We start from the raw sequence: 20,278 nt of genomic DNA on the forward strand, positions 1-20,278 counted from the left end.
TTTAAGGGAGATGGAGATGTTTTGGGTTTTTTTTTTTTGAAGTTTTCATAATTGAAGGGGGTAGGGCACCGTCTACTTTGGGGGATGGCACCCAAGCATTCACGTCTTTTGAAAAGCATAAATTTGCTCAGCTAAGTTAACATTAATAATATGGTATTATATACTTTAATTTGATGTTATGTCTTTGAAACATATTGCAGTCATGTTTCCCGTTTTCTTAAGTAAAAATGTTTATTTATTTTTTAAAATTTCATTTAATTCTTATTCAAATACAATAGTAATATTATTTTTTGTTTTGATGTAATTGTAAAATGAAAGTTCATTTATTTATTTGAATACTTCTTAAGACTTAATGTTTCAATACATTATACGAGTAGTTAAAATGCGATTAGTTAAAAAACAATTTCCAATGAAAAATAAAACTGTGTTTATTTATCACTTTGTTTTAACATGATTGTAAAATAAAATCGTGTTTAGTTATTTTAATACTTTGTAATACTTATAAATGTTTTTATGTCAAATACTATGAATTAAGCTCAGTGTATTTTTTAATGTATGATTATCGGTTCCTTTTTATGTTTTCAAATGAAAAAGTAGAACTTGTAATGCTACTAAAATAACAGAAGTCAATAATAAATAAACCAAATAGTTTTATTTAACCAAAATATTAATCGAAGTGCTCACTTCCCAATATCATTGTGGATCTACAAACGATGACGTCATTTGCTAGTTGGATGGCCTTCCTATCTCGAAGGCCTCGGGTCAATCCACACTAGATATAAGCTGCTGACTGCAAAAGTCCTCGGCTGGATGTATAGGGGATGTATAGCTGCTATTTAAGCCATATAAACACCATGGTGTTCGTTTTGGAATTAACTGTATACATTTCTTGCTTTTGCAGTGCAGTATGTGCATATCCAATGCATTTAATATTGTAAAACTTCCCTCCAAATATTAGGCTGAAGCTTCAAATTTCAATGAAAAAGCTAATACATTTCAGTAACCGAACAAGCAAGTATGGATCCCTGTTGCAGCTGAACCAGGACCAATGCAATCAAACCGCTTTAGGTTCATATCTAGAACTGACCTAATCCAGAATTTTGTTCAGACTTATGATCCTTAAGGTCCTACCGCCTTGTAGCAAAATGTTTTTAACCTAAAATATGCAGATTTCACAAAATGTTAAGTTAATGGGATAACAACTTCAAAATTATTCCTAACTATCTGTAGAGATCATAAATGCACATGAACATATTTATTAGTTTGAATTCTTTACATCAGAACACATCGCTTTTTTTTTTAAACATAGCATTACAATAAGCAAATTTTGAAACATCGCCTATTTCCTTGAATATTATTTTCAATTGTCTTGATTATGAATCGCTATTAAAGTCTTGTCTGCTTCCATTGGATTATGTACAAATTATATAAATTGATCTTTTGTACAATTTTAAAACATAGCCATCTTGCCAGTTTTTGCTGCTGTCCTGGCAAAAAATAACATTTGTTTTGACAAAGTAACCAACACTAGTATTAGCAGCCAATATTGAAGTCAATGATAAAAAGGTTTTACAAAAATTTAATAAATTTGTAACGCAACACAACAAATTGGTATAATTATAATGTATTTTTATGAAATTAAAAAAATAAATGAATACTATACTATTTTTGTTAAAGAAATTGGCTTTTCCCCCCATAAGTTTTACTAGATAAAGCAAACACTTAAAAGATTTAGCAAACAACACGAAGCAAACTGAGGGCCATAAGCCTTCAAACATCTTTTGTAGAAAACTTGTTGCTACATTCACTTAATCCTCATGTCACAGGAAAATGTAAGCGAATTTTATCCCGCATGGCAAAAATGAAGAACATACAGTTCTCATGACAAAATTGTGTCGTATTATACTATTCATCTTCATTAGGAAACACTAATTTTAAACACAACTTTGATTTTTGTTCTGCGTAATGGTTAGCAAGACAACAACTGCAATTAATTAGGATACAAATAAACAACATACATAATTATAAGCAATCTATCCAATTGTTTGTAATGCGTTGCATACTATTCCACTTATCATCAAAACACGAAAAACAAAACAAACTTTTGAACCTTCCGCTCTAAAAATTTATTTTAATGGATTGATTGATTGAAGAGCCTTTCACCAAAAAAGGCTGTGTTCGCTTACCTTGACCGGTAGCTACCGTTTGGTTGATCACATGACAGCTAACAGTGGCGTATATATGTTTTTATTTTGCAGGGGGACCATATAACCAAAATTAGCTTCCCCTTTTTTTTTGTAATTTCATTTCTTTTTGAGGGGGGGGGGGCAGCAACAATGCCTGATCTTTTCATTTTTTTTGAGCTGGGCCAAGGACTTCATACTGTCACTCAGAGGAGTAACCAAAAAACAGTTTTAGGTAGGGAGGAAGGTCCGGGGGTTCTCTCCCGGAAACTTTTTGGAATTATAGTCCTAAAAATAGTTTTAGGCGGTCTCTGCTGATGCTACCGAGAGAAAAAATGTGAGGGGCCTTCTGCGGAAATTTTTAGAAATTGAAATCTTAAATACGTCATTTAGGCTATATTTATTGACGTTAGTTTAATGAAAGGAATGGGTCTTTTTAAACTTGTCCCTGATAGATTTTTCAAAAAAAAAAAAAAAAAAAAAATAGTGAATTACATCACCTCTCTTCCCAATTTTTCGAAATTGAAGTTCTAAAAACGCAGTTTCAGACTAGCTTCGATGATGTTACGGGCAGGACGGTTCTGGGGCTCTTCCCCAAAACTATTTTGAAATTAAAGTCCTAAAAAACGAAGTTTTAAAGAGATATAGACACGTTTAGTGGTGACGTCAGGGGTTGCCAGAAACTCGGGGAAGTTTCCAATCATGCCGTTGCTATGCGCGTTGCTAAGGAAGAACCAACATAGGATCTTCGTACGAATAGGGTTAGAGCGATGTTTAATTGATGGTTTCTTGCCAATTAAATGCTTAAATAATTTTTTTAGTGGTTTCAAGTTACATATAAGCCACCTGTAGACATCATTTGACGAATATCGATAGTTTTTACATGTGAATCGGGTTAAAATTCGGCAAAACATTGACTTATGTGGAATACAAGTGTGTTTTCTAGAGTTATACACTCTTTTTATTGTTATTTCTTTTTCTTTGGGTGGAAGGGAACAGCTCCGCCATTTGAGAGGGTCTGCAAAGACATTGCCCCCCCCTCCCCCGCTTTCGGAAAATTGCTGTATTTCTATAAATTTTGCCCAATTTTTTGTCTTTCGATGCAATATGCATTGACTGTATATGATTTAACCCCCCCCCCTTTGCAGAAAAATTTGAAATGACGGGACGAGGGAGATACATTTTTTTAAATCCTGTTTAAAGCTTTCTAAGAATTTGATTATAATTATTTTCTTCGGGCGGGGTTTTTTTTTTTAATGGTATAAGTAATTTTTTGTTTGGGGAAGGAGAATTTTTCACTTTTCTCGATTGTGATGCTTGTTTGCATTGAAATTATTTTTTTTTCGAATGGGAGGGGGGGATGTTTTGACAATTTGAAGAAAACACGCAATTCTCCCTTTCCCCCAAAGAGCCCGAAGGAATGGAGTTTCATTAAAATATGCATTATTACTGGAACAAATGCAGAAAAGTTCTCCCCCCCTCCAGGTATTGCTGACTAGGCTGACATGGTCTCTCGTCTTCTAAAGAAAAGAATGCATACAATTCAATTAAAACTACTCCTCTTCCTAAAAAAAAATAATAACAATAATTAAATTTCGCTCAAAACTTTAAAAGAAAAATCTCCCCCCTCCCCCCCCCAAGTCATGATATTTCAAATTTCCTAGAAGGGTACGTGCAAAAAGGAAATAGTCAATGTACGAGTATGTTGCGTCGAAAAACAGCAAAAATTACGCCAAATTTATAGAAATACAGTTATTTTCCAAAAGGCATGAGAGGGGCAATACCTCTCCTGACCCTCTCAAATGTCGGACCTGTCCCCCTCCCCCCCAACGAAAAAGAAATAACAATAAGAAGAGTGTATAACTCTAGAAAACACACTTGTATTCCACATAATTCTATGTTTTGCCGAATTTTAACCCGATTCACATGTAAAATCTATCGATACTCGTCAAATGATGTCTACAGGTGGCTTATATGTAACTTGAAACCACTAAAAAAAATTATTTAGAGCATTTAATTGCCAAAAAACTATCAATTAAACATCGCTCTAACCCTATTCCTACGAAGATCCTATGCTGATTCTCCCTTAGCAACGCGCATAGCAACGGCATGATTGGAAACTTCCCCGTGTTTCTGGCAACCCATGACGTCACACTAAACGTGTCTATTCAGTGATGCTAGGTGGAGCGATTAAAAAGCTCTCCACCTTAATTTTTTCGAAATTGTAGTTTTTTCATTTTCAAATTTCATACGGGAGCAATCGGACCTCGTCCGAAATGTTTTCGTAATTGAAGTCTTAAAAACGTGACTGTGGACCATATTTGGTAACGTTAAAGGTTCGACTCTTTTCCAAAATTGAAGCTCACCAAACTCAGCTAATGATTTTCGATGCTTTCAGAAGGCAACGTGATTGGTACCCAAGTAACACTGAAACGTTACGTCATCGTTACATCACGTTGCAATTAGTTGAAACATCGTTACCGTTTCCCACACAACGTGATATCACGTTGCTTTATCGATCCGTTACAAAAAGCGTAATTTTGAAACGTTACATCACGTAGCAAATTTCTTAAATTTGTAACGTTGACAAACAGTTGCAAAAGAAACGTTACTTATCGTTACTTTTCGTTGCACCTTGCCTCGTCTTCGGCAACCTCCGATTCCTGGTGACCATTTTCAGTAAACAACTTCTAGCTTGCTATGCCGCCATTGTTTGCAGTTTAGCAATCGCGATCTCTCATCACTTTTAGCGGTAAGTACTTTGTATTATTGTTAGTGTATTAGTGTTGATATACTTATTTAATTAAAAAAAAGTGTTATTACATATTTTTATGAAGTTAATGAACCGCCGTTGGTCGGAGTTTGAGTATTTTTCCCACCGTACTTTTATTTATAATATTGTTTGAAAGAATAATGTTAGATGTTTTTATTTGAGTATTTATTCATTGATTTCTTAAAAAGATGCTGAAGCTTGAGGATATGTTCCCTTAATAAGCTATAAAAGCGATAAATTATACCATTTTTTACTCATTTAATCGTTTTTTTGCAGAATGATTTTGACGAAATAATTGTAGCAATTTTTTGAAAAAATTTTTGTCATATAACTGAAATTATCTTTAGTAATAATACTTCAAATTTTTGTTAAAGCACTGATGCAAGAGGATTTTTTCAAAACTTTCATGCCTTTCGAAAGATATTTCTGGAGTTCTTTAGTAATAATAATAATTATTTTTTCAAGGATTTATTCATGAAAAAGGTTTTCATTTAATTTGCAGTAATATCGTTAATTTTGACTATTAATAGAACTGTAATTGATGTAAATTCGGCTATGCTATGTTATGCTCTGTTTGTTTTTAAATATCAGGAATGCTCTTACAAAATATTGTGAATGAAGCAACAGTGTGAGAATACTCGAACGCCTTTAAACGGAATGAGACATTTTATAAGTTAAAAAAAAAAGAAAAAAAAAAAAAAAAACAAAGATTTTATAAAAGTACACTAATTGCATTAACAAAAAATACAGAATACTTACTTTATCAAAAATTAAGGGTTCAATGAACCCACCTCCATTCTTACCAAGGAAAAAAAAACTTTATTCAAGCTTTGAAAAAAAAATAATAAAATAAAATCTCAATACAATGTTTAAAAACAACGTGATGTAACGTGATAAATAAAGGTTGATGTAACGCTTCAAAAATCGTTGATCTAACGTTACTGAAACCGTTGATGTAACGTTACTAAAACCGTTGCTTTTGCGTTTTGCAACGAGACATATTTTCGCTCTATCAACGTTACCAGTAAGGTGATGTCAACGATTCAGAGCAACGTGATGTAACGTGATTTATGTTACTTGGGTAATTGTCCCCTGGAAATTTTTGACATTGAAGCTCTGAAAACGAGGTTTGAGAAGGAAGCTCTTTAATGGTTTTAGTGGGTAGAGAGGGCTTGCAAAGTGTAGCATTTTGAAGACTTTCTTATTTTTAGACCGACTAGGAAAAAGGGGGATGGGGAAATGGGATGTAGATGAAAGAAATAGGATTGTGTTGGATGTAATTACCTGATCAATAGTCAGTAACTTTTGAATTTTTTTATTTTAAGGCTCTTTCTAAAATTTGGATGTTTACCCAACATAAGGCAATCTTAGGAAATTAAGAGTTCAAGAATCCTCCCCTGAAAGGTAAAACGCAATTTCAGGTCATCTATGGAGACATTTAGAGGTAAAGAGCCTTTTAGGGATCTCCTTCCGAAACTTTTCAAAGTTGAAATCTTAAAGGCACAATTTCGGACTATGTTTGGTAACCTTAGTGAGTTGGGTTTGGGGACCCTCCTTCAGAAATATTTTGAAATTGATGTCCGAATAATGCCTAAATAAATATGTTTTTAGGACATTTCCATTATTGCTCTCCTACCCAACAACTAAAACTTTATTTTAAATTTCTTGCGGGGGACGAGAGTTTCAAAGAGAGAAACATTTTGAAGGTCCTTCTTTTCAGACTGACTAGGAAGGGGGAAAAGGGGGTGGGGAGGAGTGAAAAAAGGGGAACTTTATCTGCTAAGCAATAAGCTGCGTCTGTTCAAAAAATAAAGAAATAAATAAATAAAAAAATAAAATAAAAAAATAAGTTAAAAGATTTTGAAAGAATTGAGATTTTCCCCCCACAACATTATTTGCTTTTATTTTTGTTAAAATAAGTTCGCTTTCCCAAGATACGTTTTTTTCTTGAGCAACGGGCTTTTGAACACCATTGCCTGATGCCATCAGTGTTCTCAAACTTTAAAACGATTCGCGGTACCCTTTGAAGAATTAGAACTTTCTCACGGCATCCTAGTCTATACATATTATTACATTAAATACACCGCCAGCTCAATCATTTCCAGCCGAGGACTGCAGTTTCGTGCTTATTAGCACTCATCAGCCCGGCATAGGAAAGTGACTGAGCTGGAGATGGAAAACCTCTTATGGAAGCCAAGAGGGTCAAACAAACTGGTAGCTAATGTAGAATTAGCACAGACCAGACGAGTGACCGAAGCAGTGGTTCGGTTCGACTCGAAAATTGATGGCAAGGCATGGTATATTTAGTAATTTACCGCCCATAATTATGGGCTAATTCTACATTAGCTACCAGTTTGTTTGGCCCTCTTGGCTTCCATAAGAGGTTTTCCATCTCCAGCTCAGTCACTTTCCTATGCCGGGCTGATGAGTGCTAATAAGCACGAAACTGCAGTCCTCGGCTGGAAATGATTGAGCTGGCGGTGTATTTAATGTATTTCTGCTTTAGCCCTAGCTTATGGGCGGTAAATTACTAAATATACCATGCCTTGCCATCAATTTTCGAGTCGAACCCAACCACTGCTTCGGTCACTCGTCTGGTCTGTGCTAATTCTACATTAGCTACCAGTTTGTTTGGCCCTCTTGGCTTCCATAAGAGGTTTTCCATCTCCAGCTCAGTCACTTTCCTATGCCGGGCTGATGAGTGCTAATAAGCACGAAACTGCAGTCCTCGGCTGGAAATGATTGAGCTGGCGGTGTATTTAATGTATTTCTGCTTTAGCCCTAGCTTATGGGCGGTAAATTACTAAATATACCATGCCTTGCCATCAATTTTCGAGTCGAACCGAACCACTGCTTCGGTCACTCGTCTGGTCTGTGCTAATTCTACATTAGCTACCAGTTTGTTTGGCCCTCTTGGCTTCCATAAGAGGTTTTCCATCTCCAGCTCAGTCACTTTCCTATGCCGGGCTGATGAGTGCTAATAAGCACGAAACTGCAGTCCTCGGCTGGAAATGATTGAGCTGGCGGTGTATTTAATGTATTTCTGCTTTAGCCCTAGCTTATGGGCGGTAAATTACTAAATATACCATGCCTTGCCATCAATTTTCGAGTCGAACCGAACCACTGCTTCGGTCACTCGTCTGGTCTGTGCTAATTCTACATTAGCTACCAGTTTGTTTGGCCCTCTTGGCTTCCATAAGAGGTTTTCCATCTCCAGCTCAGTCACTTTCCTATGCCGGGCTGATGAGTGCTAATAAGCACGAAACTGCAGTCCTCGGCTGGAAATGATTGAGCTGGCGGTGTATTTAATGTATTTCTGCTTTAACCCTAGCTTATGGGCGGTAAATTACTAAATATACATATTATTGTTATCATGGGCACTTCGCGGCACCTCTCCCCTCCTCTTGCGGCACCCAGTTCGGAAATTTCTGATCGAACGTATTATAATATTATCACTATCATATTAATTTTTTTCCTTTGTTGCTAAATGATTGGAACTTACTTGTAAGCAACTAACAGAAAGAATATTTAAAAAAATATTTTTTTTAAACATACTTTCAACAAGAAACTATAATGGATGAATTTATTAACAATATATAAATGTAGTTTTCTACAAATATTATTATAACATGTAGTATAAAGAAAGTGTACAGAGCAAAAGTGCATAAAACAGAATTAAATAAAAGGAACGAATCCTCACAGCTGATATTTAATTATCACTATTGTGAATAATTAAATTCCAGTTCTTTCAAAATGCCACGCGAAAAACACGAGTAAGAAAATCCCCAGCCCCCTACTCTTTTCGCATCACCTGTCTTGCACCTACTTTGTGTACTAATTTCGGTTTGTCTTTTGAAGGAGAACATGTAACTGAAATACATTTATATATACAGCGTGTTCCATTTTAACCTGCAAGACTTTTATTTTCGTAACCGTTAGTCCTAGATGTATACTTCCAGTTGCAAAAATGTTCAAAATCAGATGCAGAGCTAAGACATGGAAAATTTGAACAAAACAATAAAAATCTGTTAAAAAAATCCAAAATTTAACCCTTACTTGTACTTAGGGAAATAATCTCCTTTGAAAAACAATTTCAACACAAAAGGTTTGAAATTCGTACGACCGATATTCACCAAGATATGAAACGCAGCGTTTTGATACTTACGCCACTTTCACTCACCGTCAATAACATTTTTTAGGGGAAAATATAGCGGTTAACAAGTGTTTAAAACTATATGTGTGCGTAGAGTGGTTTTCAATTTTTTTCGAAGTTTTGTATTGTGTTTTTCCGTTTTGTGGCATAGTATTTGCATTTATTTTTTTAATAGCAATGAAAAATATAAATACTTTGTTTTTCTTAAATTGAAGACCTGTCATTCTATTGAAAGTGCGATTAGTTCCAGGCTCATCTATATGGTCCCTTAAAACTTTGAACTGGAAAACTCCTTGAGTTTTGGTCGCACAAATGTCAACTTTTTTGCGTCAGAAAAAAGTTTTCAATGCAGATTATTTCTCTAAATATTAATTAGGAGACCTAGAACCCGTCTAAAAAGTTAAATTTTGTATTTTTTGATTCATTTTGTTTTCACTTCAAACTTTCAATACCTGAACTGTGCACTTGATTTTGAAAATTTTTGCAATTGGAAGTATACATCTAGGATTAACGGTTGCGAAAATAAAGGTCTTGCTGGTTAAAACGGAACACCCTGTATAGTATGTATGATCGCACTACAAACTCCCCTTAACTCTCTCCAACGTAAAAGAAAAAGTTTCCCAATGCTTTACAATAAGGATGCATTGACTAATCGGCCTCTTTGTCGATTATTTATAATCGGCCAAATTTTGCCGATTAATCAGATTTTTTTTTCAAAATAATTTTTTAAAGCATATTTTCAACAAGAAACTACGATGAATGCATTTATGAACAATAAATAAACTTAATTTGCTGCAAACATTTTTTTAGAACTGCAGTATGAAAGTGTACAGAGTAAAAATAGTTTAGAAAGTATGTAAAAACTAGATAAAATATTAAAAAATAATTATCACAACTAAAATTCACGTGACACTACAAAGAATAATCAAGTTACATTATATTTAAATTGGAATGCGAAAAACTTTTATCCCTCCTAGGCCCCCCCCCCCTACACTTTCCATATCACCTGCCTTGATGCTACTTTTTATTTTTATGTTATTAATGTTATTCAGTGGCGGATCTAGACGATCCTGTTGGGAGGGGCGAATGAGTAATGCATTATGGGGGGGGGGGGAGGGGATGATTAATGAAAATAAAGTTTTCAAAAATTTTAAGAACTAAACATGATATTTTTTCGTTTTTTTTTTTTAATAATGTGTATCATTTAAAGAGTTTGAATAAAAGGTACAAGTGTTTCGAGTACCAAGAATGAAAAATTGGGGAAAAAAAGGGAAGAATTTCTACTAATATTTTGGATTTACTATCCAAATTAAGTCCTTCAACTTTTAATTCGTTTACGAACTCGGGAAGTATTTTCAGTAGCCCTTTATAGGTACTCAATTGTACTTTTTTCCTTATAAAAGAAAGGTTGCAGCATCAAGATGCCACCTCTTTTTACCAGTTTTCATACCGAGCATAATAATATACAAAAATTGCATTGTTAAATCAAATTTGAAGATAGTTATGGATTTGTTTGTTGATTGAGCTGTTTAAAATTCGCACATAAGCAAGAGTGTTTGCGGGTTCTCAACCGAAAATTTTGGTTAGGAACGCATTTTTAGACTCTTTGGTGGTTAACAGGAGAAAGGGAGGCTTGGGGGTCTCTCTCCGGATTTTTTCTGAAATGGGTATATTTTCGAAAACACAATTGTTTGCTATCTTCGGTGGCTTGTAGGGAGAGATTCAGGAATTCTCCCCAGTCGTTTTTTTTTATATTGGAGCTTCAAAAACTCAATTTTACATATCTTTAGTGATGCTAAAAACCAGGAGTTCGGGGCTTTCCCCCCCCCAAAAAAAAATTCCGAATTGAAGTCCTAAAAACGCAATTGTATGCCACCTTTGATGACGCAGCAAAAGACATTGGGTTCAGAATTTTTTCCTCAGAAATATTTTGATGTAGAAGTTCCAAAAATGCAATTTTAGATGATTTTTGAATGCTGTTGAAAGATGAGGAAAGAAGGGACATGGGGGCTGAAATTTTTCGAAATTGAAGTCCTGAAAACGCAGTTATAAGTCATTTTTTATGACGTAAGGGGAAGGAACAGAGATAGGAACTTTCTATATCGGAAATTGTTCGAAATTGCAGCCTTGAAATGCTATAGTTGGCCATCTTTGGTAGCGTTAAGGGAAAGGTGGGTCTAGAAGCTATTCCTCAACTTTTCGATACTGAAGCTTCGAAAACGCAAGGTCAGTGTATCTTCATTCATGTTAGAGGAAGTGTTCGGGATCAGAGGCCGGAATGTTTTCGGAATTGTTCTAAAAACGAAATTGTAAGTTCTCTTTAACGACATTTTTGATAAAAAATGTCGATTCCGGCAATTTTTTCGAAATTGAAGCTTTAGAAATTTTTGACGATTTTCGGTGACATTGGAGAGAGATATTCAGGGATTCTTCCCTGCAAACTCTTTGGATTTAAAGTCGTAAAAATACAGTTGTGAGCGATTTTTTGTGATGTGTTGTGTATGTGGGGGGGGGGGGGGGGGAGTTTGATAGCCTTCTCCCGAAAATATCTCAAATTTACAAACATTTTGGGGTGCCCTGTGGATCCGCCACTGATGTTATTTCTGTTTATCTTTTGAAGGACAGAAATGCAACAAAAATAAAAAAAAAATGTTTATGTGATCCCACTGGAATCTCCCCTTAACTATCACCCCCTCTCCCTCCTTAACTCTTTTCTTTCTTATAGAAAATCAGGATAATTTCCTAAAGTTCACGATGATACCCTAACCCCAGCTTTTTGTGACACAACTTGATTATTTTTTCAGTTATTTTGTTAATCGTAGCTAAAATATCATGACATCATGGAACTTACTATTTAAATTATTAATTTTTGATTCACCAAAAAAATAAATAAATAAATAAATAAATAAATAAATAAATATTATTTGATGTAAAAAAAACATGTACATATATATTTTATATTTTTTTTTACAAATTGATGGTTAAAGTAATATTTTCTAAATTTCTTATTTTTATTTTGAATAAATATGCACATACATACAATGTCGCATGCAATCATGTTTCATGAGTCAATACTTTTCCCCTTTAGAATAGTGCTTTTAGATAACCTTATATTGTTTATAATGAAAGAAAACTTGTATTAAATGGCATCTAACAATTTAAAAGTCAATTTAAATTAAAAAATGCTCCCAAATTTGCCTGCTGAGCACAGGTTGCCCTTAATATCTTTAAATTATTACGTCTAGTTAACATTGTGTGATTTTACTAACATTAATATGAAAATTGACAGAAAGAAATTGCATAAAAGTTTGAAATTATTTTTGCCAAATTAGGAAAGAGAAGAAAAATCGTCTCTCAGAAATAAACTGTTAACTATTTCTTAGGTCAAAAAAAAAAAAAAAAAAAAAAAAAAAAAAAAAACAGTGACAGAGGAATTATAGTAGCATTAAAAATAATCATTAGGATCATTAATCGGCTAGATCCAATTAATTGGCCGATTATCAACAGCCGAGTGATCGGTAATCGGCCAATATGCTTATGGGTGCATCCCTACATTCAATTATGTTCTAACTATACTGCATATTTTAAGCAAATGCTTTTTTTTTTGGGAGTAGGCACCTTCGTTTTGTTCTATTTGTAGCGTGTTTCATTAAACAAAATTAATGTTTCTTCGGGGGTCGGCGCTACTCTATGCACGAAGAGAAAGAAAGCATGATGTATAAATATTCTGAAAAGTAAAAGATGATGCCCAACCTAGTGCAATTTAAACTCAGTTTCAAGCGGTTGCTTACAAGGATTTGAATTTGCTTGAAGAAGAGAAGTAGAATGGGGCATTTATTTATCCGTACCAATGCATATGCATTCCGGAAAATAAGAAAAGTACGGTCAAAAAACGATGCAGAGAAAAGTTAGAAACTTCTGATATGAGGATGTTGGTGTAAATATTTATTTCTAAGTCTTACCTAAACAGAAGTCTCCTTCGGGCGAAACGACAAATCCATCTTGACAGATACATTTATAACTTCCAGGTTGATTTTCGCATGTGCCTCGCAAACATATCCGATCATTTTCTTTGCACTCATCAATATCTAAATAGATTAAAAGAAAAGAAAAAAAGAACTTAATTTCAGAAATGAGCGAATATTTAATAAATTTCAAAGCATTTCGTTCTAGTTTTAAGATGAACGTTATTAATCTCTTAACTTATTCAACTCCTTTGGTTTCACTAATATTTTTTTAAACGAACATTAAAAAAAACATATTTAACCAAAATTTATTATTTTGTATTATGTTTTCATTAAAAGATTTAAAAATTCGAATGTTTGTTGAAGTATATTGCTGAAAAACATTTTTTTCATGTTAAGAACAATGGGTCGTTGCTTTTTCTTTTGTCTTTATACTAATCATTTATTTTATTGCTTACAATTTCAAATCATTGTCACATTTATTCCAATTTTTATATTAAAACATCGAAAGCTGCATCTTCTTTTTTTAGTTCTAAATTTAAGAGGGGGAGATTTAAATGTATATCCCTCGAATCGCTCTGCGCAGTAAATGTGTGCAAAAGGTAGATTTTAAAAAAAAACTGATTTTCTTAAAAATCCCGATCCACTTAAATTATAGAATTTATTGACAAAAATTTCACATGCTTTTAATTTTCATACCGATAGAAAAGTCTGTTTTTTTTTACGTATGACGTCAATTTCATTTTATACTTGCAGATCAACCATCACTATACGAATTCAGGGAATGAAATTTCTCTCCCCCACTATCTTTTCACAAACTGAATTTTTTTTTTTCGAAATTTATAGCAATTTTGTGTTATTACATTTATTGTGCAATATTCTGTCTTTTATGTGTAATTCCTCAATTAGAAATAACTACGCAATCAAGTTTCTTTGCTTCAGTTGTACTATGACAAAATAAACAACTTTACAAGAATTTTGACCAATTCGAAAATCTCGTGAAGTTGTTTATTTTGTCATAATACAACAAGAGCAGAGAAACTTGATTGCGGGAGAAGTTGGCCGACAGTTGTGATACTTATTTTTTTAAAAATCAATGCAATGTTTTTTTTCCGGCGATTTCAACTAGAAAGGATTCCCGATTTTACGTATTCAGTCCAACTTATGATAAAAAACGTACCAAGAGGGAAAACGTGAAATCGGGGGTGATGGTACAAATCAAATATTTTAATACAAATGAAGAGCTCGGGGCAAGAGTGTGATATGCCACAGGAGTATTTTTTTCCGGTAGTCCAATTTCCAACTAATGAAAAATGCTACAAATATTTTTTATAGATATTATACATTCTATATTCTGAAATACTAAAACCAGATACATTTTTGTGACGGTGACATAATCCAGTGTCATGTTTAATTCAATTATCAAAAAGCAACATTTAGAACAAAAAATTCATTTTTTTTCAAAAGTGTGGCTTATCACGTTCTTGTCCCGAGCCCTTCATTTGTATTGTTTAAAAATTGGCACTTTCCAAATGATATAGTAGGAGAAACCTGTAATGCTTCCTTTTCTTTGTTTTTATACACAATAATTGCTTCTTTGTTTGAATTCCCAATTAAAAATTCCTTTAAAGTTTTAATGCTTCGACAATAAAGACAAAAGACGATCATAAACAATGCCAGAACGGTTTCTAACAGCTAAGAAACAAATTTATCTCGAAAAAAACCTTATGTGAGTCTTGAAGGGGAAATATGAGTTTTGATCTGTTTGAAGAAAAACGTATTAAGCGGATTATCTGAGAATGGGTAACGTAAAATCCGGAACATTTTAACATCAAAGGTAAAGCAATTTTCACGAACAAGCAGAAAATGACGTCGGAAGTGGGATAACGTATGAAACGGGCAATGGAAAATCAGAATTCCACTGTGTCGGATAGCAATAGTTCTTAACAATAGCTTTAGCTCGAACTTTCCCCATGAAAGAAGGAATTTTCTCGTACCGTCATGTCACGTTTATCCCACTCTTTCTGAGGCATTTTCCAAAGTCCGTTCAGTCTTCACTGATGCCGTTTTTCTAAGGCTCGTTTTAATAAAACGAAAGCGCAAATGTCTATTGGAGAAGCGTCAGGTGATTTACAGGAATTTCATTAAATTTGAAACACTTTGTTCCTGTTTTCTGTTCCTTTTGTATTAAACAAGTGTCAGTTCACTTAAACGCGAGACTAGAGGCTTGCTCATAGGAAAAATCTTTATTGATGTCTTTTTTCTTCCTTAAAGCTGGAATGTTTTTTTCAATAACTGGTTCTAAAATATTCAGCTGACATTAGAATGAATTGTTTTGCATTACTTTAGAGATTTTTTTAATGTACATTTTTTGCTGTAAAGAAATCCTGCAATTAGTTTCTGCACAGTGCACACTTACGAAGTCATTTCGTAAAATGATTTTCGCCAGTTGAGCAGTAGAAGTTACTATTTAAAAAAAAATATTACTACTTAAAAGCACTTATGCCTCAACGAGTGTTATCCCACATTTCCATTTCATTGCAAGTGCTTTGCTCCTGATATAATTTTCAACAATTTTTTCGAAGAAATATGCTTCTAAAAATAGACGAAATACAGGTTTAAAAATCTTTTTTTAACTTTAAATCTACATGAATTATTTTACTTAAATCGCTGGAAGACATTTCTAGTTTTGATACAACAGATCTCAAAGTTGGAAAATTTTCTTCTTCGTTAATATTTACCTGTGTTTGAACAGCTTAAGATGAAACTTTATTCGTAGCATAAAATTCTATAGGCACACTTTATAAACTATTTTAACTATTTTTAATTTTAATCCTGTGATTCGTGTTAAGTAAAATATTTTCCTCATATGAATCATCTCACTCTATTGATGCAAATATTGACATTCATGTTGCCAGTTTTTCTGCCGTGTGCAGGTAAACGGCAGTATCTGCGGAAATGAGTTTTCGAGACATTTGAAGAAATGTGTGGTGGATTCAACAATAATAAAAAAAAAACCGGAAATTAGGAAAAATTACTTCTTTAGTAGGGTCGTTGGCACTTGGAACAGCTTACCGGAAGAGGTGGTAATGAGCAAAGGGGTGGATAGCTTTAAGAGGGCCATTGATCTTCATTGGGGACTTATGAACTGACTAGGACCAGCATAGCTGAGCCCAGACCCTGTTGCTGGTAGTCACTTTTGTATTTGTATTATAGGAAAATATTGAAATTAGACGTTTTTTTCGCGCCTTTTTTCAACGGAAACCAAATAAACAAGCTTGTACAATATACATTAAGGGTACAAGTAAGAGAAGGTACATTAGATAACAAATATGTAAAAGGAAGGTAAATGAAAAATTTGCAGTTACTACCCTTTACCTGCACACGGCAGATTTTTTCTCTTAAAAAAAGTATTTCACCGAAAAATACTACGATAAAAAAAATAAATGAATGAAAAGTTGTGCTGTACGCATTTGGCTGGTTGCATGTTGTGATGATCGAGCGGAACTTGATAAAAGCGATGGGATTTGTTACACTGATCTACTTCGTGCATAGTTCGGTGCTTAAACCACTACGCTGAGAGGCACCTCAAGGGGTTAGGGACCAGAAACTTGTTTATTTATTTGATCTATTTGACATAAAGTGTACCGACTGGAGATGCAACCATTTACTTTTCAAGTTTAATTTGCTTTACATTTTCTCCGCACTATAAGCGCATGATTTTAAGTGATATTTACCTTAAAAATTTCTGGGGTTGTATACTTTACCTTGGGAGGAGGGGAGGGGGGGGTCAGCGACAAAAAAATAACTTTTTTTACGAATTGTTTTTAGAAAACGGTTTGATTAAATTTTTAAAACCTTTTGTGCATTATTATGCATGGTTTTAAGAATATTTTATAAATATTTGATCAAAAAATATTCACAAACAAGCCTGTGACATAGCATTTCCCAGAGCACCTTTGGAGAAAGATGATTTGCGGTATTCACTGTATCTCAGCTGACATTTACCTGAAATCAAATTCCATTTGAAATTAGACAAAGTATTAATTAATCCTTCCCTCTACGTTCTCAGATTTTTTTTTTACTTTAAAAATTTTGGCGGCCATTTGAAGTTAAACGTGCTATTTTTCACGAAAATAACGATTTTCACGATTTTGTTAGTAAATAACCTATTAAAAGAAAAAGAAAAAAAATCTCAAACTCAGCGTAGGGGGGGGGGGAGGATGTTTTTTATAAGTAAAATGTGTGTACTAAATTTGAAATGAATCTGTCAATGGGTTTTAAAATGGGAGTGAACACAAACTTTGAAAAAGTGGTTTTGAGAAAAACGTGTTTTAAGTTTTAGAAGCTAAAAAGCACTAATTCCAGCTCCATAGAGTACAGTCCCAGTAGCAGATTCAATTTCCTCAGCCTCTTCTTTTTTCATTACTTATTTACAATATCTTTAACTAACCCTAAGCCAGCAACACTGACATTCTGAGCGTCTGTAGCTGTCAAAACTGCTGCATTCTTCGACAGCTGTCGGAGCTACAGCTTGAAGGAGCGGAGACTGAGTACTTGATAATTTTGCTCGAAATGACTAGAAATTTTGGGAATATATTTTTGAAATGTTTAACTACAAGACGAAACAAAAAGAAAAAAAAAGATCACTTTTTCGAAACTGCAACCCCCCCCCTCCTTTAAAGAGGAAACAGAAGGAGATAAAAATAAATAATATACCAATGCATGATTGTCCGGTAGGAGATAAAGTATAACCAGGATGACATCGACAAGTGAAAGAGCCGGCACCATTAACACAAACACCATTTGCGCACATGCCAGTGACAGAGCACTCGTCTTGATCTAAAAATAAATCGGAGAAAAACAAGAAGTACATTTTGAATTTACCAATGATACAATTTAAAATAAACTGATGATTAATAATATTGTTCCTGGTTGAAAATTGATCTTTATTTTCATCAAATAAAAGTATTCATAGTGGTTAAGTGTTTCGTAATCGAAACTTATTTTTTATCAAAACTTCCGTTAGAAATGGTCAAAAATCACTTCTTGATACAGCAAAGCAATGCAGCTGCGATGACATGCTTCATAAAATTAAAGCAATTAATTAGGCTATTCCACGAAAAAACCGTTATTTTGTCTCGCACGTGACAGCTAATATATTTCAGTAAAATATAAGGTGATGAAGAAAGATTTTTGCTCAAAAATTCATACGTATGTTTGTGATTCCTTAAAAAATTTTGCTATCTTTTAAATTTATTAGTTTAATTAAATATACTAGCTCAAATACGGGACAAATGACCATTTTTCTGTGGCATTGCCCTACAGTGCTTTTTTTTTGTTTTGTTAAAAAGTCTTTCTTAAAATAAAAGTTTGTAAGAAATTTTCACTTACATTTGATACAATGCCATTATTGTATGATGATGCAGATCAAGTAGGAACAAAAGTGTTACAAGAGTTATTGAATAAATATTTGTTTTTAGCCTACTTTCCCAGTAAAAGTCAGAAAAAGAAGAAAAAAGCATGAAAGAAGCCTTAATGCATCTTAAAAATATCGCGAAAAACAAAAAAAAAAAGTCAAAAATAAATAAAATAATTAAATAAATATTGAAAAATTAAAAATTGGAAAGTAGGGTATTGAGATGGGGAAAAATGTCTGTCGGTCTGTCTGTCTGTCCCCCCTAATAATTTTTGAATGAATAGTCCGAGTCGAAAAAACTTTTTTTTTGTTCGAAAGATCTCGGCGAGGACACCTCATTCCCATATTTCACTTTTTGATTTGGACTATTTTTTGTTCAATTTTGAACAGTTCAACAAAACTTAACATTAGCGCCTACGGGGAAATTCAAGGCAATTCCGAACTATGAAGCGAATTTGCTTCAAACAAACTTTGTAGGAAAAAGCTTTTGATGAAAAACTTGTATATAAAATATATTTTTGATTTGATCAATTTTTCAGTTCTATTTTGAACAGTTCAAATCCCTTAACATTAGCGCCTACGGGGAAACTGAAAGTCAATGTAGATTCCGTACTTGAAGGCGGATTTACTTCAAACAAATTTTGTTGGAACTAGCTCTTGACGCCAAACTCCAGACTTCGACTCCAAGAATTTAGGGGCATTTGACTCCGACTCTTCTGCCCGACAATTAATCGGATTTCGACTCCCTGACTTCGACTCTGACTTCGTAGCTTTGGCAAAAATTTATACACGGAGGACAAATGACTGACTCCGATTCTTAGATATTCGACTCCAACTCCTTTACGCCAAAATGAGATTGACTCCGACTCCGCAGCTATGGTTTTGACTGTGAAATAATTATTGTTGATTTGACTTGTTTTTATTTTTACGCTAAAGTTTAAAATTTAGGTATTCAGTTTTCGGCGAATAAACTCGAAGTCATTTATGTTTCTACATAAAGATATGCGCAGACGATCTTTTTTTTTGACAATGAAAATTATTTCTTTAAGTTGACATTTTATTGTTTTTAATTATTTTGGTAAGTGCATTAATTCATTTAAAAAATTGTTTATGGCAACAGGGAAAAAGAAACGATTTTTTTTTGATATGATGTATTTATTTTAATGAGCTTATTAATTTTTTGAGCAATCACGATTGCTTATTGTTCTCATTTGACCGTTTTTGATGTTCCGTGCCTTTTTCAGCTTGGACGAGAAGCCTCTGCAGCACCATCGCCCACCGTCCTCTGCAGGCGGCGCGGCGCGGCTGCTCCGATCCTGAGCTATCCGCTTCTCCTGGTCGGAGGCGTCCATGTCCTACAAACACGCACGCTCACACACTCACACACATACACACACACACACGCCTACGTGCATACACAAAGGTCTACGCACACACACAAGCCTACACACTTACACACACAACTATGCACACGTAACCGTCCAAGAGGAGAGGCAGGCTTGGGGGGGGGGGGACAGGAGCTGTTTCTAGAAACAATAACTCCAATGAGTAGGGTCCTGTCTCAGTTCGTGATTGCGAAAAACATAATTTGAATTCAAAATTTCAGAATTCAAATTAATTTTTTTTTTAATTATTATTTTTTTGTTTTGAAAGCTTTTAAAGATTTTTTTTAATGGAAAAAAGTGTATTAGCTGCTTTGTTTAAAAGTTGCTGCTATTAAATTTGTTCGTTTTTTTTTCTTTCTTATACATCTAATTTTTTTAGATGAGTGAGGAATATTTTATT

General features: G+C 33.9%; 1 protein-coding gene across 1 annotated transcript in view; it reads right to left on the bottom strand.

Moving 5' to 3' along the window:
* Nucleotides 1-20,278, bottom strand: part of LOC129224910 (fibrillin-2-like) — a 201,630-nt gene that overhangs the window by 95,875 nt on the left and 85,477 nt on the right. Inside the window, exons 10-11 of the mRNA XM_054859456.1 lie at nucleotides 17,794-17,916; nucleotides 13,072-13,197 (exon numbers count right to left, since the gene is read on the bottom strand). Of these exons, the coding sequence (XP_054715431.1) occupies nucleotides 13,072-13,197; nucleotides 17,794-17,916 (249 nt within the window). The remainder of the gene's footprint in view (nucleotides 1-13,071; nucleotides 13,198-17,793; nucleotides 17,917-20,278) is intronic.

This window comes from Uloborus diversus, chromosome 6 (assembly GCF_026930045.1).
Source record: "Uloborus diversus isolate 005 chromosome 6, Udiv.v.3.1, whole genome shotgun sequence".
NCBI classification, from domain to species: Eukaryota; Metazoa; Arthropoda; class Arachnida; order Araneae; family Uloboridae; genus Uloborus; species Uloborus diversus.